The following is a 26,242-nucleotide window of genomic DNA, read 5'->3' as shown; positions in this document are numbered from 1 at the left end:
CCTACCACCCGTACCCCTTTAAGGCCTCACAAAGTCCTTGAAGTATGCCAGGCTCTTGTGAGTCCTGGCTGGGTACCTTCCCGGCTGTTTTCCGGTTGCTGACTCACTTCCAGGAGTTACGCCCCCTACCAATGGCTGATCTGTTGAAATTTCCTACAGTGGCCTTTCTGCTGGTACTGTTTTACTGTCTGTTTCAGTTGACATTGCTGGCCTTGATTGAGATGGAGTTGGGTTTGCTACTTGATGAGCTGCTGCAGGTAGTGGTGGTTGTACTCCATCCGATAGACCCTCTTGTGGTTCTGTAGATGGCCAATTTGGCTGCTGAGTGTAGCCCTCTTGTTGTTGTTGCCGGTTCTCCGGAGCCCTCTTCCTGAGTTGGTCAATATGCCTTCTGACCTGCCGGCCCCCTTCCCCCTCAACAACGTATGACAAGGGCCCAATTTTGTAACCACCACTCCTTGCAACCACTTCTCTCCCACCCCATAGCTTCTGACCCACACTAAATCCCCCACAGACAAGTTTCTGACTGTGTTGGGTTGTTCCACCTCTGCGGCCACCCTATCTGGGTGCAGTCTGTCCAATCTGGTTAATAGTCTTCTACCCCAGCGCAGCTTGGCTGGGGTCTTACCCATAGCTGTACATGGTGTTGTGTGTTGAGCCAATAAGAATTGAGCCAGTCTCTGATGCCAATCACCATCAATAATTCGTCGCAGTGCGTCTTTCATTGATCTTACTATTCTCTCTGCCAAGCCATTACTGGACGGGTGGAAGGGTGCAGCCGTTGTGTGTCTAATCGAGTTGGCCTTGATGAAATCCTGGAATTCGGTAGATGTGAATTGAGGCCCATTATCAGATACAATCACATCAGGTAACCCATGTGTGAAAAAGAGCCCCCTCAGCACCTGTATGGTCTTAGCAGACATCATACTTTTCACAGGCACCACCTCTAACCACCTAGAATAGCTATCCACCACCACTAAGAAATGTTGCCCTTGGAAAGGTCCAGCGTAATCTATATGTACCCTAGACCACGGGTTGTGCGTGGTTCCCCACCTGTGCACAGGAGCATGTGATTGCTCAGGTCTGGATCTCTGACATTGGTAGCATCCCGCTACTTGTTCCTCAATGGCTTTGTCCAGGCCCGGCCACCACAAGTAGCTCCTTGCCAGGGCTTTCATGCACACAATTCCGGGGTGATCCTCATGCAGGTCTTTTAAGACTCTGCTTCTGAGCCTGTCTGGCACTATCGCTCTGTTGCCCCATAACAGACAACCTTTGTGGGAGGACATTTCGTTCCTCCTCACAAAATAAGCCTGAAACTGGGCCCCAGGGTTTTTCTCTTGCCAGCCAGATTGAACCCACAATGCCACTCTACTGAGCACTGCGTCTTTTGCTGTGCTGGCTGCAATGTCTCTCGCCATGAGAGGGCATTCAGGGAGTTCTTGTATGGCTAAGACTTGACCTGCTGGTGCAGGATCAGGGTTAGTTTCTGATAAGGGCAATCTGCTTAAAGCGTCTGCATGCCCCATCTCCTTTCCAGGTCTGTAAACTATTTTGTACGTATATGCAGAGAGGAATATTGACCATCTAAGCATCCTTGGGGACATGATTTGAGGTGTTTGTTTGTCTGCTGTAAATAGTCCCAGCAAAGGTTTGTGGTCTGTGAAAATAGTAAACTCCCTTCCAAACAAATAATCATGGAATTTTTTAACACCTGCGACTATTGCCAATGCTTCTTTATCAATTTGGGCGTAATTCCTCTCTGCCCTGGACAAGGTTCTGGAGTAGTATGCGATGGGTTTCTGTTCCCCATTTGCCTCCAGATGGCTTATTACAGCGCCCACCCCATATGGTGATGCATCACAAGCTATGCAAATGGGCTTGTTTTCAATGAAATGCGTTACTGTGGAGCTACTTGACAGTAACTGTTTGAGGTTCTCAAAACTATTATTATGAACCTTATTCCAAACCCAAGGTGTTTTTTTGTCTAGTAACCTGTGCAAGGTTCAGCTATAGCAGCCTTATGTGGCAGGAATGTGTGATAAAAATTAATTAACCCCAAAAAAGCCTGTAACTCTGCCTTATTTTTTGGAGCTGGAGCCAATTTAATTGCTTTAATTTTGGATCCAGTAGGATGAAGGCCCTGAGCATCAATCCTATAGCCCAAGAACTCTGTGGATGTCACTCCTATGGAGCATTTCTCCCTCTTTAGCTTGAGGCCAGCTGCTCTAAATTTGTCTAGTACAGCTTCTAGCCTGTTAGCCAATATTCCCTCATCCTCTCCAGCAATTAGCACATCATCAAAATAAGGACAAACCCCAGGAATACCTTTTAAAGTTCTCTCCATCACTTCTTGGAAGATCCCAGGTGCTGCAGAGATGCCAAACTGCAATCTGTTCACCCTGAACGCCCCCTTGTGGGTTACAATGGTTTGTGCATCCGCAGTTTCCTTGCTTACAGTTAACTGCTGATACGCCTGTGCTAAATCTAATTTAGCAAAGATGGCGCCCGCCTGGATAGTGGAGAGGACATGCTTCACCGTTGGAACCAGGTAAGCATGCGGATTTAAAGCCCTATTTAGGTTGGCTTTATAATCCGCACAAATTCTAATTTCCCCATTGGGTTTCAGGGGGGTGACGATGGGGGTTTCCCAGGGCCCTCCTTCCACCAGTTCTAACAGTTCCTGGCCTACTAACTTTTCCAGTTCGCTCTCAATCTTGTGTTTGAGAGTGAATGGAACTCTCCTGGCCTTTTCTTATAGGGAGAACCCCGGGGTTTAAATTAAATTTAATGGGGGGGTCCCTTGTATTTGCCCAATTTCCCATCGAACATGTCTGCAAATTTTTTGCAGACGGATTCGAGACTCCTGGGTTGGATTGAGTTGATTCTCCCCAACCAGATCCCTAATGCCCCGAACCAGTTAAGGCCTACCAAACTAGCTCTCCTGCCCTCAGTTACCAGTAGTTCCAATGGACCCTTAAACCCCTTAAAACATACCTCTATAGTGGCCTTGCCTTTCAATTTAATCAGGGCCCGTTGGAAATCTGTTAACTGGATGGGGGTGGGGGTGTAGGTGAATCCGGTGGCCGCTCTTTTCCGAAATTGAAGACAATGTCTCCCATGAAATTATTGAGACAGAAGCCCTTGAATCGATCTCCATCTTGCAGGGAATTTCCTGCAAGAGGACTTCGATTCTAATTTTTGGGCCTAGCATTTGATTGATTGTACAGCGGCCTGTGGATACCACCCCATTCCCCCAGTTAGTGGTTAGTGCCTGGGGCTGAAGGGACTCGGTGCCGCAACGCCGAAAAATTTTGGTACCTGGTGCCCATGCTTCTAAGTCGTGGAGGCTGTCCCGGATCCGGCTTCTGCAGATGGTCTGAATGTGGCCCATCTTGCCGCAGGCACGACACTTTGCATTTTGGAATCTGCACAATGCTCTCGAGTGGTTTGCCCCACAACTGCCACATTTTTGCTCAGCGTCTCGGCAACTGTTGTTAGTGTCCTTCGGTGCTCTGGTTATTGTTGGGTTCCTTTGCCTTCCTCTGGTGTCGCAGCCGTCGTTTCGGATTGGAGTCCTCTCGAATCTTTGGGTTATTTCATCTATCTCTGTTTCGAATTCGAGGTCTCCCACTCCGCCGTCCACAAGGCTTTCTTGGTGAATGGAACTGCTCATGCCATTGCTATGACGGGGGAAGTCGCGTAGATTGGTGGTCTCATGGGTCATTAAATCGTCCAGGACTTCTTGAAGGTCCCCTGTGGGCTTCGCAATCACTTTATTTTGTAACCGTTCATCCCTTAACCCTAAGACCACTCTGTCCCAGATCCTCTCATTTAGGTCCACAAACTTGCATCGGCATGCAGCTTCTTGTACTGCTGCTACAAAAGTCTGTCAGGGACTCGCCCGGTAACTGGTTCCGACGCTCGAATTTTCTTCTCCAGTAGAGCTTGGATCGTCTAGGCATAAAATGTTGTCTCAGTCTTTTATTTAGTTCGACATAAGAAACTGAGGCAACCGCTGCCGGGTGGCACAGTCCCACAGCTATCTTATAAACCGCCAGTCCGCTGAGGGCTAATAATGCTGCCGCTTTCCTGCGGTCCTCATTTATGCTATTTACTAACAAGTAGCCCTCGATTTGGCCCACATGGTCCTCCCATTCCTCCAGGGGTCGGACATCAAACTCCCTCACAATGCCGAGCTTCGACATTCTTCCACCTTAGTTGACGGGTTTTTGAATTTCCCGCGGTGCGCAGCTGTCTCTCGGCTTCTTTGCGGCAACGCTAGCTGGCTTTTTCCGAGTCCTGTCTTAATGAGCTTCACAGAATCCCACCCTCGTCGCCACTGTTAAATTGGGTGTGGCCACGTGGACACAATAACAAATCAGCATTGTACATGATGTTGTTTATTGATTACATGATGGAAAAAGTGAAGCCCAAACCCCGGTTCCCCCATTTATGCAACTGAAGCCCCTGAAAATCAGCCAACCCAGTTGCTCTATTTTCCCGCCGGCCAGGTAACACCCAACCCGGTGTTGTACCTTTCCCGCCGGACTGGTTGACCAATCAGGCCAGCTGACCGATGCCACCTGGTGTCTGGTGTCAACTCCAGCCTGGCATCTCTCATACATAACAGGACTCATACCAGGATAAGCCCCAAAGTTCCTTTTTGGTTCTCAAATAAGCACTTGTTTAGAGTTGGAAATATGATTCTATACTTTTGCTCTAAAGTAACAGCTTCTCTTAATGTGCATAATACCTGCCCAGAATTCCTCCTCCTTGTTTCTTCTTCTTAAGGCTCTTCCTCACATTTATGTTATCAATTCCCAGAGTGGAAAAGGTTCTGATAACCTGTAATGGGAAGGAACACATCCAAAATACTGACCAATCAAAATGATGCAGAGAACGTAGCCAGCCCTCTTCTGTCTCCCTGGAGTGTTCTTCTACTGACCTGTATGCAAACTGCTTCATTGGTGTCCAGTTCTAGCATCTCCAACAAGGCTAAGAACACACTTGTACGGCGGATACCAAGAACACCCTAGTTAAAAACAAAGTAGGGGGATCTTTATGGATTGCATCTAATTAGCCAAATATCTCCCAACAGCCTTTCCCTTGCAGATTCTTAGGCAATGCCCCAATCTGCTCCAGAGAAGTCGGAGGCCCTCAGCATGGCGTCTGAAGGAACATCCAGTACTGGGAGGGAGAAGAATAGAATAGAATAGAATAGAATAGAATAGAATAGAATAGAATAGAATAGAATAGAATAGAATAGAATAGAATAGAATAGAATAGAATAGAATAGAATAGAATAGAATAGAATAGAATAGAATAGAATAGAATAGAATAGAATAGAATAGAATAATAGAATAGAATGGAATGGAATGGAATGGAATGGAATGGAATGGAATGGAATGGAGTGGAGTGGAGTGGAGTGGAGTGGAGTGGAGTGGAGTGGAGTGGAGTGGAGTGGAATGGAATGGAATAGAATAGAATAGAATAGAATAGAATAGAATAGAATAGAATAGAATAGAATAGAATAGAATAGAATAGAATAGAATAGAATAGAATAGAATAAGAGTTGGAAGGGATGTTGGAGATCTTCTAGTCCAGCCCCCTGCTCAAGCAGGAGAACCTATACCATCCCAGACAAGTGACTGTCTAGCCTCTTCTTAAAAATCTCCAGTGATGAAGTGCCCACGATTTCTGAAGGGAAGCTGTTCCACTGGTTAATTGTCCTCACTGTTAGGAAGTTTCTCCTTAATTCCATGTTGCTTCTCTCTTTCCCTCCTGAATTTCACCTATAAGACCCCTTTTGGAGATTGCAGATTGATAAGTTGAAGCTAATGGGCTAGGCAGGAACTAAGACTTACTAAGGTAATTACCGCCTGCTTCCGGATCACATCATTCTCATCCTCAAGCTGCCTGTGGAAGGGGAAGGGACATTTAAATGAAATAGAAAAAGACATTTTCTCCATAGCCTTGATATTTAATAAAAAGAGAGGGAGAGGCATTCCAGTATACCATTCTTTGAAAGAACCCTTTCTAAAGATCTCAAATAGGGAAGCTTTTCCACTCCATACAGGTAGGCCTCAACTTATGACCAGAACTGAGTCCAAAATTTCAGTTGCTAAGCGAGACATTTGTTAAGTGAATTTTGCTCCATTTTACGACCTCTCTTGCCACAGCTGTTAAGTGAATCACTGCAGTTGTTAAGCTAGTGACATCTAGTTAAGTGAATCTGGCTTCCCCATTGACTTTGCTTGTCAGAAGGTGTCAAAAGGGGATCATATGACTCTGGGACCCCGTGACCGTCATAAATATGAACCAGTTGCCAAGCATCTGAATTTTGATCACAGGACCATGGGGACGCTGCAACGGTTGTAAGTGTGGAAAAAAAATGGTCATAGGTCACTCCTTTCAGTGCTGTTGTAACTTTGAATGGTCACTAAACCAACTGTTGTAAGTCGAGGACTATCTGTATTTCCCAGCTTATCGAGTTGGATGACAAACCCTAAAGAATAGCCCAGTTCTGAGTGGTCAGTGTGGCCAGTGAGCCAGAGGAGTCTCCACTGGAGAAGCTGAAACTATGCTGCTTCTCTTAGTAAACATGGCTGGACATGAACAGGTGTTGATGTTTTTGTTGGATTCAATATTTTGGATATGAATCAGGATTGTCCTCCGCCTCATTTAACTTTGTACCAGCATTATGCTTCTGGCTCCACTCTAGGGTTGGACAGGATATACTGTTCAGTCTCCATCTTTGCCTTAGCTATCCTCATTGCCTCTGTGTGTGTGAGGGAGGGAGGGAGGGAGGGAGGGAGAGAGAGAGAGGGAGGGAGGGAGGGAGAGGGAGAGAGAGAGAGGGAGGGAGAGAGAGAGGAGTTCTTTGCTTATCTGGGCCAGTAAGGACTGTTCTACTCAGTGCTTTTTTTGTAAAAGAAAAAGGTGCCGGAACTCACACATGTCATACAACCCACCTTGCCTACCCTACAAGGTTCCATCCAAAAAAGGTGCCGGAACTCCGTTCTGAGCGTTCTATGAGAAAAAAAGCCCTGGTTCTACTACCATATGCTAGTTTATAGATCTTTGGAATCTGTGCCTCACCTCAACCCTCTTCTGCCAGATATACTCAGTTGCAGAATCTCTACAGTTACGAAACAATTGTTTATAGGTAAGATTCATTGAAGGTAGTGAAAATTATTTTTTTAGTAAACCTACATAAGACTGGAGTGTACCTATGAGATTCCATATTTATTTGGACCAGTAGAAATTACTATCAGTTTACTTTTCCTGCTGTGCTGGTCTTCTGTACCCAGGCCTCAGAGTTACAATGCAAAGTCACCCAAGCAGGCCTGAGTCTCGCTACTGAGAGATAGAATCCCCTTAGATCTTTTATGTTAATAATTCCTAACTACAGCCTCTTCCTACAGTACCCAGAGAGAGATCCTGAGGGCAGGATTAGAGCAAGCATCTTCTGATTTTATCACTTTTACTACCATACAGCAAGTCTGTGTTTTTCTCATCACTTTTTAATTAACTCCACACACACATACATACATATAGCCAATACTGATAAAGCTGTCTATGCCATATTTTATCAGACTCTCTAAAAAAATAATCATCTGTGTATAAATGAGGATTTTGCGACCTTCAGAATGTGGTCTCTCGTGTACAAAAGAATAAACACAACAGTGATTATTCTGGAATATAATTATGTGAATGAAGCTCACAGAATTCTCACAGTGCTGCTGCAATAAACAAATTTTGTCTCTTAATGGGTTTCTCATATGAGCTGAAGGGGGAAAAATGGAGCACAATAGGAAAACTTCCAGAAGGGATCTTTGGGCTGTTTCCAGATCAGCACTGCATCAACCAACTCCTTTGCTTCTCTTTGGCAGGTGAATTGATTTATTTCTGGCCCAACAGCCATACTTCCGAAATCACACTAAAGTCAACTTCCCTCTTGAGATACAGAAGGGCATAACATATCTGTACGAAATACTTTACTTTACTGTACGATATATTTTACTAATACTTTAATCATCAACTTACAACCCATTGCTTAGTGACTGCTCAAAGTTATGACAGACTCCCCCAAAGTTACTTACAACCACGTTTCAAAGCTACAGCCACTGCAGTGCCCCTACAGTTGTTCAGCCTTATGACTAACCACAGGAATGCTGCAGAAGCCTCCACCACCACCTACCTCCCCCTATCCATCCCACAAGGTTCTTGATCACACAGTTTGGACTGCCAACTTGACTTTTTAAAAACCTCTTTCCCCCCCCCCAACACCACACACTGGCAAATGCCCCTGCCAAGCACATGTGTCCAGCCTGTACTAAATTATGGAGGAGGATTGTTTGAATGTTTTGCACTCTGATTTGTCAGTACAGGAGAGAGCACTGATTGGCTTGTCTGTTCTCGGCGGTTCAAAACTGGCAGCAGCTAAGATGTCCCTGGGTCACTTTCAAGTCACCTGAAAGAGAGGCAGATCTTTACATTTGTATGCAACTTACCTCTCCACTATTTCCCAAACTCGCGTTTTCATTTTGAGTTCTTCAATAGCCAAAGCCATTTTCTGTCTGACTATCTGAATGATTGATGGAAAGAAACAAGTGAAAGGTTTAGGGACAAATAAAGGGGCACTGAATATTTGAGCAAAATGATCCAGCGTGACTCAATGACTGGATTCTCCTAATATGAGATGGAGTCCTGACGCTTATCAGACTTGCAAACTTTCTGGCCTTAATAGAGGGACAACTGTTGAGTTGGAGAATTTGTTCTTTTTGTGGGCTAGAACCTCAGGCCTCAACCCAAGGATTACTTCCCAATTAGCTGGTGAGCTCCTTCCATAATGCTTCCCATGTAGGGGGTGCATTTACGATAAGCTTTTTTATGCTGCTGTATGCGAAAACCCAGCTCTCTGGAAAAGGTTTTTATGCTAGGAAAGGTGGATGGAAATAGAAGAATAGGACAATTGGCAGCAAAATGGATTGAGTCAGTTACAGTGGCTGCACCATTGAGAGACTTGAAAAAACAGGCTAGGGATAGATCATCATAGAGAAAATCTGCCTAAGTGGTTGCTAAGAGTCAAAAATTATTTGATGGCATATGATAAATAAAAAATCAATATTATCCATGGCTTACAGCACACCACCTGAAATGTATAAACTGTGCATTCTTGGATAGCGCAGCAGCATGTCACTAGAACCAGGGACCTATACCCATTCTAGGACCGCTTTGCCATCTCTGTATTGGCAGGGTTTCAATTCCCCTGAATCTGAGTACAATAAACAGCTTCAGAAGTTGGGAAACATGAGAGTTGAAGTTCTGGCAAACCTGGGAAGGCTGCTATTTTAATTACTTCCGTGAAAGATCCAAGATAAAAAAAATGTGCCTGTTTCTTTCAAATCTCATAGCTATAAAGACCTCATAATTGAGGTACAACATGAACTTTATCTGTGAAGACCCTGTTAGAACAGAAATGAGAGCAGCAGCTGGATAAGCAAGACGATGTACCTAAAATTTGATCTGCAGCAGAACATGAAAGAGAGCGACAGTTTCTACCTGTGCCAAACTTCCTTCCAGACTCAATTTATCTTTCTGGTCTCAACAGATTCCACAGAAAATATGCATAAGATCTTCCATGGAAGCTCCCTGGCCTGTGGGCAATAGCAATGTGGGAATTTTTGCTATGCCATATTCATGACTTGCTATCTCCTTTCTTCCTATAAAACTGTTATGCTTTTCTCCAAGTCAGCTCCTCCTCCTCCTCCTCCTCCTCCTCCTCCTCTTCTCTTCCTCCTCCTCCTTCTTCTCTTCACAGACTTTTAACTTCCATGGTTAGTTCTTGTTCACCATTTTCCATGAAGACCAGGTCCCCCTGATTTTTGATCTCCATCTGACTTTGAGCATGGATTAGATCAGTCTTGACTAACTCAAGGAACACATTTAATATGCTGAGCTATTTCTGGGAGTGGTTATCAGCACAACACAGGCATACTGTTACCAAACTAGCAGAGCAAACTGGTTGGAGAGCCGGGACCTGGACCTTCTCAGGAACCATTTCCATGTCTGGCTTAGCACAAGGAGCTCTATTTAGAAGGCTAGATGGTCAGCAGCAATCACCTAGTTGAAGCTCAGACAGCCTTGTCTTTCCCCTGACTGATAAAGTGTGTCCACTGTACAGAATAAATGTGGTAGAAAGAAAAGTGTCAAGGGACAGAGGGAGAGGACCTCTGATCCCAATTGAGTCCTAAGAAAAAAATAATGAGACTCAATAATGAACCATCACAATTTGATGATATAGTGGTTATAAAGTTAGACTAGGACCAGAGAAAACCATGTCCATGTCTACTTTCAGGCATGGAAACTCTCCAGATTAATTTGAGATGGATACTCAAGAGTTGCTTCTTGCAAAATGGGCAGCCATAGACACGTGATCAATCAATCAATTAATCAATCTTCTCAGGTTCCCCCCCCCCCAAGGTGGTTACTGTGTGAAAAACTGAAGGGGACAATGCTATGTACATCACCTTGAGTTACTAGAGGAAAGCCTATATATAAATCTAATAAATAAATAGGTACAAAATGTCTTCATCCTTACCAGAAAAGGCTCGTCAGATATCTTCTTGAGCAGCACATTAAAAACATCCTCCTCTAGTCCTTCCTGTTGGATTATTTCAAGGCCTATGGTGGTCAACAAATCTGTGGAATCAGCACGATGCTGGATGGAAAGAGATAACAGGAATGTGAACTACTCAGCTAGTAACAGGATTTGGATTTCAGCACAAGCTTTCTTCAGCTTGGCCTTTATTATTAGACTATTTTGCATCAAGTGGAATGCCTGTTTCCTATTATTGACAGTTGTTCACGCACCAAACGTATGGAAGAACACATACATCAGAGAGGTCCAGAAGGAATATATACATTGTGGTCTTTATAACATCATAATTTGCATTTAGATTTAGTACCAGGCATAGTTTTCCTAGAAATGTAACCCATTAAATCCAGACCGAAATAAGTCTGCTGAAAGGCTATAAACTTTATTCTTTTCCACTTTTCTTAGACCACAGCTCTTTTTAATTATCTGTACACCATCCAAAATCACTCTATGAGGGAGATGGGCGGTTTCTAAATATGACAAATAAATAAATTAGATAGAACCCATCGACTCATGCATTTATTTCAATAATGCTGTAATATTCTAGGAAAGGTGTTTTAAACTCTTTTCTGATTTTATCAAATAATATATCCAGCTAAATTACTTTATTGATGTACTTAGTTCCTACCCAAAAGTTCATAGCAGTGTTCTTCAATCTGGTAGCCATCCAAATATATTGAAGGAGATTTCATTCTCCAAAATAGTTGGGGAAGGGGGATGAAAAATGAGTATAAAAGGACCTGGACCTAAATCCTGCCTGAGCCAAAATTGCCCTGTTTAACAGCATACAGAGGGGAAGCTATGCTAGTCTCTTACTGAAAAATCAATGGGTAGGACACTGTATATGAGTTATGTTTTTGAAACCTTATGCTGAATAAAGTACTCTAAGGTATTTATTTTTATTGTTCTAGCTGCAAATTTCCCTAATGTCTAAAACAAAACTTGAACTGAGCATAGATTCCTAGCAGTGATGAAGTCAGACTCCATGTAGCTTTTGCGGTCTCTCCTGTCCCCCATCCTGTTTGATTCTGCAACTTATCCACCAAGCTTCTCATTCTTAACTATACAGTATTCATTTTGAGAAGACTTATTTTAATGCTTACAACATCACCTGAATCATTATGTGGACAAAAAGATGGAATTACAGTATGAATGAATCAATGAATGAAAAATCAAAAGAGGTAGATTCATTAGAGTCTATATACTAAAGACTGATAGTCAACAATCTTGAACAGCCAAATCAAGACAGTGTGCAGTAGGAGAAAGATCTATTGACCGGCGCATTGGTAGGAAATTAAATTAAACAAGTCAAACAAAAATTAAATACTGGCTCACACAGCCATAAAATGAAATCTCTTACCTTGTACACAGGAGAGCATTCCAGTTGTTCTAAGACCTTCCGGATAATGATAGCATTCATTATGCCCATGTGCTTTACCAGCATAACCAAAGCCTACAGAAGGGAGATGTGGCTAGAGTAACCCAGGTTCAGAAGGAAAAGGAGAAGAACAATTTACGTTGTACCTCCCAAAGGCCTATTTAGATAAAATGGCATTAAGGGAAAACATGGAAAGCCTCAGGCTACCTAAGCTAGGTTTTGAACTGTAAATGTGATTCTCTTCTGCTAGCTACTTGTCCCAACAACTCCTGACAAATCTCAAGACAAGAAGATTCCAAAATTTCTTTTGCAGTTTTTTAAATTGTTTGAGTCTTTGCATAAGACCTTTCCCTGTGGCCTTCCTAAAGGTGCTTTTTCAAAAGGCAGCTGTATTTTCTGTCCAGTTTCTGTCCAGAAAGTCCAGTTTCCTTTTGAAAAAGCATCTTTGGGACAACCGTGACCTAGGTGACTGAGAATCTCCATAGACATTTCCTCATGGCCAAGCCAAAGGGCTACCCACCAGACCTTGAGCCAAGAATTCACAGTCAGCAATTTTAGGACTTGAGTTTAGAATGCTTCAAAATGAGCTAATATGAGTAGCATCCCTTGAGAAGAGTGCTAAACCCATATTCAAAAGCAACCCAAACAACAGCTGAGCAAAGTGGAGGAGCAGTGGTATACTATCAAGTGGCAGAGTTTTCTCTCTCCCTCCCTCTCTCTCTCTCCCTTCTCTCTCTCCCCCTTCTCTCCCTCTCTCTTCCTCTCTCTCTCCCCCTCTTTCCCTCTCTCTCCCTCTCTCTCCCCCCTCCCCCTCTCCCTCTCTCTCCCCCCTCTCTCCCCCCCTTTCCCTCTCTCTCCCCTCTCTCTCCCCTCTCTCTCTCCCCTACCTCTCTCTCCCCCCCCTCCCCCCTTTCTCTCCCTCTCTCCCCCCTCTCCCCTCTCTCTCCCCCCTCTCTCCCTCTCTCCCCCCTCTCTCTCCCTCTCTCTCTTCCTCTCTCCCTCTCCCTCCTCTCTCCCCCTCTCTCCCCCCTCTCTCTCTCACTCACACAGACAAACACACTTACTCTCACTCTACCGGATAGTCAGCTGCTCATCCCTCACCAACACTGATCAGCTATTTGGACTGATTCAGGGCTCCAAATCATAGAATATCTTGGTGACAAGGCTGCTATATGATGATAGCCCAGTTTTAAAGAACCAGACTCTCCCATAGTTCAAAGAAGAATGGCCATAGTGGATAGTGTTCAAGGAAATGTCTACTTACCCCATTCTATAGTAGCCAATAGGTATCAGGCTGATACCACCCCTTAAAACTCATGGAAGATCTGCCAGGACCTGTTGCCTGCTTGAGGAGGACAATAATACTTAACTCCGAAACAGCCAGGGATTACTTTAAATTGCATCAATTATGAGTTTGGCAACACATAAAGGCAACCTCATGAGGAAAGAGCAGAAAAACAAGACTGCTCAAATATGTTTGTGCCATAGTTAGGTACAGGTGGGGAAAGGCTAATGGCAACATATTTTTACATCATAGGAACCTATCATTCTGCCTTTGAAAAATTGTCATCTCAATCCTAGCTTTCATCACTAGCTTTTTATTATTGCCTTTTTTTTAAAAAAATGCAGGTTTTTAATGCAAGTTTGCAATGAAGAATACATTAATGCTACGTCTGTTGTCCTAACGCTATAGCTTCAATCCAATTTTCCGTTCCATCTTCTGCAGCTTTTTTCTTCCTTGGAGATCTAATAATTCATTTTCTAACGTCTTGTCTAATTCAGTCAGGATCAAAGCTTCCATTCACCATTGGGTGGAGCCACAGAGCAGATATAAGTCAGATATTCTTTGTGTAGCTTTGTGTATTTGTTCTCTTACTCATCAAGGTTGTTACTAGAAAAGGGGCTGTCAGGTAGAAAAGGAAAGGAAAGCTCTTTGAGAACAATGAAGATCATTTTTTAAAAAAAATTCTACATATTAATTAGAAGTATTAATAACCCCAAGACAGCTTTCTTCTCTGATTAAAATACAGGTCAAATCTCGTTTCCTCCCTTCCTTTTCCTGGGCTCCTGAGATACCCTCGAAACCTTTTGAGAAGATAGAAATGCAGCTTAAATCTCTGCCTTCACATGTGGCTTCCCCACCTGAAACTTCTTCTTCCTCTCTACATGGGTCAAAAACATGAACATTGCCTCTTGGGCAATTGGATTGGACTTGTCCAGGTACCCCAGGCAAAGAGCTGCATTGAAGGTGATGCCGTCTAAGGGTTCCTGCAAATTCACCAGGCGTTTCAGATTTCGAATTAAACTGGATCGAGCCCCAATGCAATAATACTGCGAAGAGAGAGGAACTGAATTAGTTTAGGTACAGCAGTGTTGTCATGAGTAGCATTCCAGAAAGGAAATGGCTGCCCAGAGCTTGGGTCAGCATTAGCCTATCCATAGTGTTGTACATTCTGATATATTACCTCCAAGGAGGGTGTTGTTGACCATGCTTGGAGAGCAACTTTCAGAGCAGCCAGTGTGTCTTCCCTCCGATTCAAGCTTGCCACTTTCATGTGTCGAATTAGCACTTTCATTACACAAGTCTCTAGGCAACCTGCTCCAGAGAATGAAGAAATAATGAGACCAAGAAAGGCAAAACAAAAACAAACAAAAACACCTTCATTGAAAATTCATCAGCAGTCACAGACCGTATAGTCTAGGGGCAAATAATGGGGGAGTTGTTCTAAGTTTCCTCCAGAAGCCTATGTATGTAATGGATTACATCTAGCATTGTCCTCAGTTTTTTTAAAAAAACACAAGGAGTTCTGAGCTACAGTCCTTTCTCATCATTTCAGCAAGAGTTTTCACTGTCAGGCTAGGAGGACTATGGTCAGACAGCAAAGAGCCAGAGGCCAAACACATCCATTACAATTACACTTTTACTGACAATGACTAGCAGCCTCAGCCTCCAGGACACAGCTCTTTGATAAACTAGTTTGTTATTATAGCTAATGAACTGTCATATACTAGAAAAGCTGTAATAGATCAGAAAGCCAGTCACACAATATACAGTAGCAAGATCTCAAGGTTCTTGTGATTTCCATCCTTGAAGTGTATATTACTGAGCAATGTAATGGAGTCTAATCATATGTACAATTCCTTGCACATATGGCCCATTGCTTGCACTTAGGTTTACTCCCAGTTGTGCACAAGTTGCCTGTCTTAAACCTCAAACCAGAGGCCGCCTGGAAATATATGCCTCAACATATATCTTTGTTTCTCCATAAGGTTTGATACTAGCCTTAGAATTAAAACCCAGAAATTTAACAAGTTTACAATGCTAAAACTGGTTATTAGTCCCTTTCTTGGAAACAGAAACCAATTTTAGCCTTGATTTTAAAAATGTGCGCTCTTATACTAAATACCAGGCTGCACAAGGTTTGTGGTTGTCTGCATCTGATAAAATTAATAAGAATCATATATACATTGCACTCTCTGCCACAAAAAGTCATGACAGCTAAATCCCCACCCTTTCCATGAGACTAATTCAGAACATTGGCCTGAGGCACATTCCTATGCGAGTATTCTCCACACAACCCTTTCAAACATCTGAGCACTTAGATTTGTGTTTCCTTTCAGCACCGCCAACCTTATTTTTCTCTCAAAAATTCTTCCTTGACTAGCCATCAGATTTTTCTTCTCGTTCATCCTACATTTCGCAAAGAAGGTTTTAAGATTTCTAAAAGTTTCAATCTGCAAGGAGGACATGTCTGCTGTAGTGACACCTGTAACTGTCATATGGAGTGGGGTATTGCTTTTTTATTAATATTTTTATCCTTTGCCTGAAACAGCTGTGTGGATTCCTGTTTCACCTACCTTTTCCCCACTCCACAGCTACATAGAGCTTTTGCTATGTACCTAATCAATTACTTCTGTGCACGTGCTCATTTTGTTGACTTTGAAAAAACTTTGGTCCATATTTTGTCTATTTTCCCCTCAATTAGACCACTGTGCTCTGGGAAGTGGCATTAAACCATCTGAGAAAGACAGGAGGTATTGCTTTCTTTTCATTCAACGATGCCTGCTAGGCAGCAATCGCTTTTGGATAAAAAAAAATCTCAGTCCAGAGGCTACTTCTCCAATGAAAGAGATCCAATAAAAATTATGCCTGGCCTGCCTCTCAGCTTGAATCCCTGTTTTCCCATTTCTTACCATCTGAGTGAGCACACAATCAATAAAGAATTCTTCCTCAGACCAAAGGCAAGAAACCCCACTACCTTCCAGAGGCCTGACTTAAATTTGCCTCAGTGTTCATGTACATCACCACTCCACCACCTTCCACAGCTAACTGTATTTTCAATGCTTAAGTAATTCACCTGGTTTAATGCATGATACAAAGCAAACAATTGCAATGAGCACTTTAGAATAGAATAGAGCTGGAAGGGACCTTGGAGGCCTTCTAGTCCAGCCCCCTGCTCAAGTAGGAGAACCTATACCACTTCAGACAAGTGACTGTCTAGTCTCTTTTTAAAAACCTCCTGTGATAGAGTGCCCACAATTTCTGAAGGCAAGCTGTTCCACTGGCTAATTGTCCTCATTGTCAGGAAGTTTTTCCTTAATTGCGGATTGCTTCTCTCTTTGGTCAGTTTCGAAGCATTGTTTCTTGTCTTGCCTGCTGGTGCTCTGGAGAATAGTTTGATGCTGTCTTCTTTATGGCAGCTCCTCAAATACTGGAATACTGCTATCATGTTTCTTCTTTAGCCAACCCAGGTCCTGCAGCCGTTCTTCATATGTTTTAATCTCCAGGCCTTTGATCATTTTAGTTGCTCTTCTCTGAACTTTTTCCAAGGTCTCAACATCTTTTTTGTGGTATGGTGACCAAAATTGTTTACAGTATTCCAGATGTGGGGTTTTATAAAGCGGTACTAATACTTTGCGTGATCTTGATTCTACGCCTATGTTTATATAACCCAGGATTGTATTAGCTTTTTTGGCCGCTGCCGCACACTGCTGGCTCATATTCAAGTGATCGTCTTTTTGAGCCAGGTCTCGCCTAACCTGTACTTATACCTTTGATTTTTTCCTGCCTAAATGTAAAACTTTGCTTTTCTCCACATTAAAATTCATTTTGTTGGATAGGGCCCATTGTTCAAGTTTGTCAAGATCTTTTTGGATCCTGAGCTTGTCCTCTGGGGTGTTGGCTATTCCTGCCAGTTTAGTGTCATTTGCAAATCTGATGAGTTTCCCTTCTATTTCCTCGCGCTGTTTATAATGATGTCCTGTTGTAAAGAAACACTATGGCAAAGGCCCAGGATTACAAGGACCAGCAGGGAAATCAAATCGTCCAGTTGAACAATCTAAAATCAGCAGGCCCCACCAATCTAATGCCTTTCCACTGGAGGTCTCTTTGTCTGTGATTTGAGAAGAAAAGTCACTCACCAAGCAAAGCCAGAGATCGAGCTGCCTCATACTGCAAAGGGGGGGTATTGTCACATTCTTGAACCTGAGGGCATAAGCACTGATAAAAAACTAAAAAAAGAAATCCTGCTTAAATACCACAGAAACAAAGAACTGGAAGGATTCAAACTCACTCATTGCAGCCCAAACAAGAATACTGTGTAGTATAAGAACAGAACAGATGCACAAGAGGCAAATAACTATCAGTACCTCAAGACATTTTGTATTTTCAATATAAAACCAGCCTTTTCTGAGCTTATGGCTCTTGCAGTTGTAATCTAAGAGCAAAACACCTCCAAAGGTAGTCCTTGTTTAACAACCATAGTTGGAACCAGTAATTCAATTGTTAAGTAAAGTAGCTGCTAAGTAAAACTGTAGTTGTGTTTATGATCTTACTTCAGTTTTCCTTTGCTTTACAGACCTACAAAAGTGGTAAATGCAAGGACTAGTTGCAAAGTTACTTTTCCATCACCATCATAACTGCAAACAGGTGATATACGAAGCAGTTGATAAACGAGGACTACCTGTACCAAACATGCCAATTGGTGAGATTTTTATAACCCTGTAATCCCTTAATCCAGAGTAGAATCAGGGAGACTGGATGGAGCTGAGTGTTTACTGGGCGGATGCCCTTCCTGATGCCACAGGGAGTTTGCAGCAGATAGTTTTTTATTCACCCCCAAGGAGTGAAACACCTGCCCCTACCCGGATTGAACTTTCAACCTTCCGAATGGCAGGCGAGTGTCTTCACTACTAGGTCACACATCACTTGGTATGTGGCCTAGTGGTGTGATCCTTAATATATGACTAAAAATTTCCAATAATGCCTCTGGGCTCCCTATTGAGACCCAGAAGCATTAAGAAAAATTAAGCTGGGTTCTGCAATTCCTTTGTCTTGTTCTTTACTTCCTAGGTCTACACATTGTATGTGTGGAGAGGAATGGTTTTTTTTAAAAAAAGAGAAAATTAAAATACGAAGGCAAGAAAGGCTGAAGGGAGCAGGGTTTGCTCTATCACCATAAGCATCATACTGAGGTTTTGCAGGCAGATACCACATCTGATGATTTGGGGCAGGATGTGGGTCACAGGATGTGGAACTGAGCCAAATCCATAATCTAGTTTTATTTTTAATGTTGTTTTTGGTTACTTTATCTTGAGGGTAATGAGCGCTTTGATGTTTTTAAAAACTGTGTTAACAATATGTATGTATGCATGTCTGCACGTATGTAAGTATATATTGATGTATGCATGTATGTACGAATATATGCCCCACCATAAAATGGTAGGAAACCAAATTCTAGTAGTACAGCCACAATAAATTTCAAAACCTCATTCGCTAAAACTTCAGAAACCCACAGAAATATTTCTTCTCATCTGGAATCTTATTTGAAGAGATGCCAATGTTCCATTCTTGTATCGTTCTCAAACTTCGTCCCAGAGTGCAACTCTGAGATTGTCCTGTCATCCCTTTGACAAAGAAACAGATTTTTTTCCCCTTAATAAATACTGTAGGTCTCCCTATTTTGTGCCTTCCAATCAAATCAGTTATTCCTTGGTGGAATAGGTCAGGTTTAAGTCAGGTGTATATCCAACCCCTAAGTTTTCAAATGGTACAATAGCGCGCGCACACACACACACACACACACACACACACACAGAGAGAGAGAGAGAGAAAGAAAAGAATAAGTTGACCCTTTGTTCAGAGGCCTGTTTATGTTAATGCAAAAGGCCTCACTCACGTGATCCTTTTTATCCAATGTAAAAGTAATTAAAATTAGCTCTGGTTTTTATCTTTCAAGTAAAGGTCAATAGAAAAGTGAATTCAGCCTACAGAGATTTTTGATTTACCAGCAAGCCTCAGGCCATTTGCTGGAATTGGGAACCATCAAACCCCTGGAAAAGGCTGGCCTTCAATTATCCTTCCAGTTCTGTAAAATTGACAACCAAGGTCAGAAGAAGAAATGAGAGCTTACTAGAGGACATCCATGCAATGATCTTTCTCTGTTTTAATTTCTGCAGTGAACTCTGAATAGGTTCTGAAATCCAGAACCTTATTCAAGCAGTTAATAATGAGAAGCTAGTTCAGCAAAGCCAAGGTTTTATTTGAAATTATGTATGATTATTGCCTTTATTTCTCCTTTCTACTGTATATTTAAAGATGGGTCTCATTGGTTTCCTAGATGAGTTTTCCATTAAAATCTTCCCCAAATGCATAACACACAGTTTAAAGGGCAGCACAAACCTATCTGTTTCCAACCACCGTAATGTCAAAATGATGAAATATTTGTTGTGTTGCCACAATATCAGTTCCAAGGTTTTGTACTCGCCTCTTCCTTGAAGGCACCTTCAGATACACAGTTTGTTAAATTTCATATTGCTAATTTTGGCTAGGAAAATCTAAGGCACTTTCTTTCTGAGTTTTGGAGGACTAAGTCAAAGGAAGAAGTCCTTGGGAGGAACACTAAGAATTCCCCAGTCGGATAGATGAGGCCATGTTGCTGGGTGACATCCTGTTGTAATGATCTATTCCTGAAGTAGAGTGGGTCTGCAAGTGAAGTATTAAATTACCACCCATTCAGGATAGAGTCTAAAAGGAAAAATCTGTATCTTGATACAGCCCATAATAATGAGAAATGTTAGAATTGACCCTGTAATGGTCATAGTGTTACATACATGCCAATTTACTGTGAAGGCCTTGCCATTATCAGTGTTTATGTCTGCCACTGTCCCTCCCTTCCTTCATCCTTCTCCACAGCAACCTGGGTCAAAAGCAAGGCAAGGTAGTCTCTCTGTCCTGCTCCACTAATGGACACACTAACGCTTCCTTCGGCTTCCTTGATGCCTAGCAGACTTCCATCTTTTTCAACCCATTTTAAAGCAGGGTTTCCAACCTTGGCAAATTTAACATACTGGCTGGGGAATTCTGAGAGTCGAAGTTCACAAGTCTTAAAGTTGCCATGGTTGGAAAGCCCTGTTTTAAAGATTTTTCTCATTTCAAAAAGATAAGAAATGGGAGCTTTGCATGCCTCAATCATTGTCCTTTATTTCCTGCCCTGCTTCGAGGACCACTTACTTTAATGGAAGCATTTTTAGAAAATAAAAATATAACTCAGTACTCTAGTTTGCTTGGATCTGACTATTCATGACAAATACAAAGTTAAGGTAAAGTGGTTGGGATAAAACTGACAGCTGGATTCGGCAATGGGGTAGCACAATGGGGCATCCAGTTTGCCTTTTTGAAAATGGGTATTTCGTGGCTGGCAATGCACATCATTCTGGGAATGGGTAAACCTCTCTCCTCCCACCATGATATGAGAGCATAGCAACATGGCCTCAGAACTTGAAAAGTGCTGCTCATTACAAATACTAGAGAATCGTGGATCAACCACACTGACTACAGTTCCCATCTTCCTAGCCATCAATCATACAAGTAAACAGTCCAAAGAAAGGAGGGGAATTGAAGCTTAGGAAACTCTGAAATTTCTAAAACTTCAAGAGGAGTCCACATACTTACAATATTATAAAGTGCAGCTATAACAGATTCTTCAGCAATCCCAAGGTGTCCAAGAGCCTAGGAAGATTAGCCATGAAAGTTAGAAGAAGTTCCATACTGCAGCCTTGAGACATGGACATACAGTAAGCCAATCAAAGGGCTCTTCCAATTGACTAAAGTGGGGAAAAAAGCAATCAAAAATGCCTTTTTCTCAAATCAGCTGCTGTGCCTGGAGTAATAAAACTACCTGCCCCCTCATTCTACACAAAAGTGTAAGATAGCACCCCCGAATATATTACAACGCCTGTAGAGTGCATTTCTCTGTTCATTTGAAAAGAAATCTGGGTGATGGCTACAGGAAGAATTCAGCTGGCACAGGTCTATCGTTCCTCCAGAAACCATTATAACCCAGTGAAACTGGAAGAATAGCATGTCGTCAATGTTTCCTATCAAGCATTTTCCACAGTAGTTCTAGCTTGTTCCTTCAATAACAAAAGCAGAGGACCAAAAGTAGAGGATATAGCAAACCAAGCAGTTTTTAATTGCTGCCATATGCTTGCCACTCTTCCTGGGTGCATAGCAGTCCAGGCAGAGAACAGGGGTAATGTTGAAAAAGAGCTGGATTCTCTTCCCCCTTTACCTCAGCAGCTTGGCTATTGGGTTGTGGTGGTTTTCCATCTATTGCCTTGAAACAAAGTCCCCTCCCCTAAAATCTTTTATATGAAAGTTATCTGGGGGTTACAGAGACAAAAGCCAATGATTTCCCTGAATTCAGGAGCCAGGAAGTGAGGAAAATGTCCAGCTAGTGAGGGAAATAGACTTTCGAAGATTCAGTGCTGAACCAAACAATGCCAGCTGTTGAACTCAGAAAGACGTGGGACCACAGAAATAGTCCCAAAGATGCTTCCAGGCTGCCACACAGTCCTCAAATAAAGGAGTCCATGACAGCTGCTTCCAAGTCCTACAGAATTTCAGCTCAAGCTAAGAGAAGGAAACTTCAAGGAGGGGTTTTTTTTTTTGGCGGGGGGCGGGAATTTAAACATGCCAGATGTTATGTATGCGGGCACCTGCATAGCAACAGCCACCAGGGGGCGTAGGCCTGAACGGTTTTGGCGGGAAACTCAGTTTCGGCGGGAAACCTAGGGCCAACCCCATTGGCTGGCCACCTACCTGGCTAGGTATTTACGGAGGCCAGGTAACCCTCATTCTCCAGTACGCTACCCCCCCCCCATAAAGAGCTGAACTCGTACTCCGGCTGGCGTCTCTTCCTTGCGTCGGACCCACTACATTACACCAGAAGCTTAAAGACTAATGTCCAAAAAGTCCATGATAGGACATAGACTTAACTGACCTTGATTAGTCTGTATTCTTCTGTCTCTTCTGATAACAGACCTTCAGCACTCAATTTTATCCCTAATATGAACTGAGCAGTACGCATCAAAGCAAGTTGCTACTGAGCAAAAAAAAAGAGCCTCCAGGGGAACATAATGTGAGGTCAGCCTTTTCTTTTCTTTTTTTTTTTTTGCTCTAATGCACTCACTTACATAACTTACAAATATCCCAAATTAAAAGAAGTAAGCATAAAAATAATGAGTGATTAATCAAGATTTGGGTGGGTGGAAATCTATAGCAGCTACTGCAAAACAAACATAGGCTGCAAATTATTATAATTTGATGGCACGGGTCATGTTGTATGATATAGCAAATAGCATTAGAAAGAAATGACAAGTCTGAAAGCCATCAAACCATTTAAGTAAATTAGCATATAAAATAAATATTTAACAGAACTTAATGTTTGTTTGGGATAATACAATTGTGCTGACGTCCAGTTTCAATACTTCATCTCTGAATTAGTTGGAGAATGTCAGAAAAAATTATAAATTGTAAGTTAAACGGTTCCCTTTCAGCAGTGTTTCTACAATAAAATTAGCTGTTTGGAATTTGTAAAGGAAAAAATATCTTGTCATGTTCTTGCTGGATTTGGAAAACAATCTTTAAGTGTAGGAGAAGCACAGACAGAGCTGTGGGGTGGAGTTAAGTGCTTTGTCAATTTAGAGCAGGGGTCTTCAAACTTGGCAACTTTAAGACTTGTGGACTTCAACTCCCAGAATTCCTCAGTCAACCAGCTGGCTGGCTGAAGAATTCTGGGAGTTGAAGTCCACAAGTCTTAAAGTTGCCAAGTTTGAAGACGCCTGATTTAGAGTCATCATTTGCACATGCGCTCCAAGTCCAGCCCCTCCTGAATTCCATTGACCCTTATCTGGCATCAATTTGGTGTCAAACCTTAGTTGGCCAGATTCTCTTGTGTAGGCTTGAATAAATCTTCAATGTTGCAGACTTGCAAATAGTCCTTTTGCACCTGATATTAAAGCCCTTGACCTGAAAACCTCTTTATCCCTGTTTTATTTCATTCTGATCCAAATCATTCTGCCCTGGCTACACAATTTGCCCATTTCTCTGTTTCAGGCTTGGACTCTCTTTCTTTCCTTTTCCAATGGCCCTCTCGCCTATGAGCAGGAGAAGCCCATTCTGAAGTCAGTTCTGAATGCCTTTTTGCTGTTGAAGAAACAGCCACACTGAACACTTCCACAGGTTTCTCCTGCCAGCAGTGAAGTCCAGATAATAACTACAGAGAACTCTGCCTGTCATTCATTTAGTGTGATGTACAAATCAGACATTCTATTTAAAGTCTGAAGCTAAGAACTAACTAGGAAGAACATTGCCATTGCAGCAAACACTGACTCTTTTCTCCATTTTCCAGAATCTGGGACTGGACTCCTATCTTTCATCACAGGGCTCTGCAAAGGTCAGATTTGTCCTTTTCCTATTGGGAGAGGGGAAATTCTTCAGGGTATGTTTCTAATTTCGACTATTCTTTGACCTTTAAAGATGGCTCCCTCCCATATATGCATTCTGGCTGCATGGAGGAAACAGTAGAATCACGTCTTTAGACTTTCTACTTTCAGGCCTTGTGGCTTATCATATGAACCATCCCAAAAGGAGGAAACTATATATGCATAGACTTTTCTTGAGGTTGAGACAAAACCTGGCTGTGCCTATCTGTGGACACAAGAACAGGAGTAAATCCTTGCTTGAGGAGGCATAAAACCTGAAGGATGTAGCCAGTGGTGGGATTCAAATACGTGAACAACCAGTTCTCTGTGTGGATGCTACTTCCGGAAGTCCATTCTGGGCCTGGGCAACAAAAAATTAGCTACCGGTTCAGCCGAAGTGTTGCGAACTGGCTGAATCCCACCACTGGATGTAGCTGATGGGATGTTCTCTATATGAAATATCTGAAGCAATCAGTAGGACTCAATAAAAACCGGGGTGTTTATTTGGAAGAACCGAAATAACAATATGCAAACTCTCCTACCAATCTTTACCAATAACTCTCATTGCCCCAACTCTGAAATCAACTGGCTAACAGAATATGCTGTAAATCAGGAAGGCCACTCTAAGCAAACCTGTCTCTATATAACAGGCAATGGTATAGGTGTAAACATACAACCAGTTACAAAAATCATAGGAAGATCCTGTACAGGTAGTCCTCGACTTATGATCACTATTGAGGCCAAAATTTATGTTGCTAAATGAGACATGAATTAAGTGAGTTGTGCCCCATTTTATGACCTTTCTTGCCAGAGTTCTTAAGAGAATCACTGCAGTTGTCAAATTAGTAAGTTAGTTGTTAAGCGAATTGGGTTTCCTTGTCAAAAAGTCACAAAAGCAGTTCACATGAACCCAGTACATGGCAACTGTCTTAAATATGGGTCGGTTGACAAGCATCTGAATGTTGATCACATGACCATGGGGATGCTGTAAGTGTGAAAAACAGCCATAAGTCACTTTTTTCAGTGTATTGTAAATCTAAATGGTCACTTAATGAACTGTTATAAGTTGAGGACTACCTGTATTGCATACAGCAACACCCACAAATGACAAGAGGTCTAAAAGCAACACCCCTTTTAATCCTCTCCCAAGTCAAATGTTTTTTTTTAATGATTAGGAAAACCTGGTTGAAATCCTGCAAGGTTATCAAATCTCACAGGATTGAGGTAAATCAAGCACAAAAATTGTCACATCTGACATAAAAAGTCATTAGATTTCAGCTTTCTCAGGCAAGATCCCATAAGGTATTGGGCTGCTAGAAGATGGAGGGCCATTGTTCAAGATCACCAGATAGCCTCCATGTGAAGACCAAAAAAAAGGCCAGTTCCTAACTTATATCAAGTTTATGTTTCTTATTAATAGCTTTGGAACAAAGTCAGATTCCTCCAGTCAGAAAGAAAGAGGGAGGACAGCAGGGAAAGTCAGTCTGCCAGAATGTGGCTGTAAAACTCTATACCACAAGATGCCAACAAAGATTAAGAGCATTCTTCATTCTTTTATTACCTTTTAGTGGCCTTTCTGGATTCTTGCATTGTTAGCTCCCAATAAATAGTTCCAAATAAATAACATCTATGTTAACTAATGTGTTGAAGCCAGTGGGAGTGCACGACTCTATGTGTGTCTTATACAGTATATCTGAGGGATTTTTGGATTTGAATCTTTTCTTCATGGAAAATTTCACTTCCAGTCAAGGGACTTCACTGCAGTATGACTTCTGATGTGGAATGTGCAGATCTTTTTCCAGACATCCAAAATCCCTCTTAATAACGATTATATCCAAAGCTTTTTTACCTGAGCTGCATAGAGTTGTTCAAGTTCCACAGGAGATGCCAAAGACTTTATGAGAACCTGCAATCAATCAATCAATCAATCAACCAATCCATCCATCCATCAATCAAAGAAATGCAAATGTTCTAAAAAGGAAAGGAAATGATGGTAAAAATCTCCAATCTCTGTTATGTTATGAGAGAGGAAAAAAATATCTACATTGTTCTTTTTTCTAAGTTGAAAAGCTTCAAATTGTCCTTTGCAGAGGAACTCACAAGCTTTCCTTCTCTATCTCTATTTGCACATGGCAACAATATGATAAATCTGCAAGTTACCAGATCTTGGCTGTAAACATCCAGATCATCATGATATGATAGCAAATGTTTGTTTACACTTTATAAGGCAACTATGTTAACAAATTCAAAATATACAGAAAAAGAAAAAATACAGAAAGCACAAAAAAATGTAATGCAATGAGAATAAAGAGCAAGTGCTGCACATATGCAGATTTGCCATATACTGTATACAGTATATGTTATGTTATCTAAAGTTTTCCAACGTTGCATAATTATTATTTTTGGCTGCTACAATTAAATAATAAGTTCTTTAT

At 42.1% G+C, this 26,242-nt stretch overlaps 1 protein-coding gene across 1 annotated transcript in view; it reads right to left on the bottom strand.

Annotated features, from left to right (window-relative positions):
- Nucleotides 1–236: 236 nt before the first annotated feature.
- Nucleotides 237–26,242, bottom strand: part of HEATR9 (HEAT repeat containing 9) — a gene marked incomplete at both ends in the record, with an annotated part of 41,555 nt that continues 15,549 nt past the window's right edge. The window contains 14 exons of the mRNA XM_081319001.1: nt 237–299; nt 2,459–2,749; nt 2,998–3,091; nt 4,757–4,848; nt 4,949–5,035; nt 5,868–5,919; nt 8,517–8,590; nt 10,607–10,726; nt 12,024–12,116; nt 14,184–14,372; nt 14,507–14,637; nt 17,463–17,526; nt 20,995–21,051; nt 25,657–25,713. Of these exons, the coding sequence (XP_081175127.1) occupies nt 237–299; nt 2,459–2,749; nt 2,998–3,091; nt 4,757–4,848; nt 4,949–5,035; nt 5,868–5,919; nt 8,517–8,590; nt 10,607–10,726; nt 12,024–12,116; nt 14,184–14,372; nt 14,507–14,637; nt 17,463–17,526; nt 20,995–21,051; nt 25,657–25,713 (1,464 nt within the window). The remainder of the gene's footprint in view (nt 300–2,458; nt 2,750–2,997; nt 3,092–4,756; nt 4,849–4,948; nt 5,036–5,867; nt 5,920–8,516; nt 8,591–10,606; nt 10,727–12,023; nt 12,117–14,183; nt 14,373–14,506; nt 14,638–17,462; nt 17,527–20,994; nt 21,052–25,656; nt 25,714–26,242) is intronic.

This window comes from Vipera berus, assembly GCF_964194415.1.
Source record: "Vipera berus genome assembly, chromosome: 2".
NCBI classification, from domain to species: Eukaryota; Metazoa; Chordata; class Lepidosauria; order Squamata; family Viperidae; genus Vipera; species Vipera berus.
The sequence above is the reverse complement of the archived record's forward strand: the minus strand, read 5'-3'. Positions and strand labels throughout refer to the sequence as shown.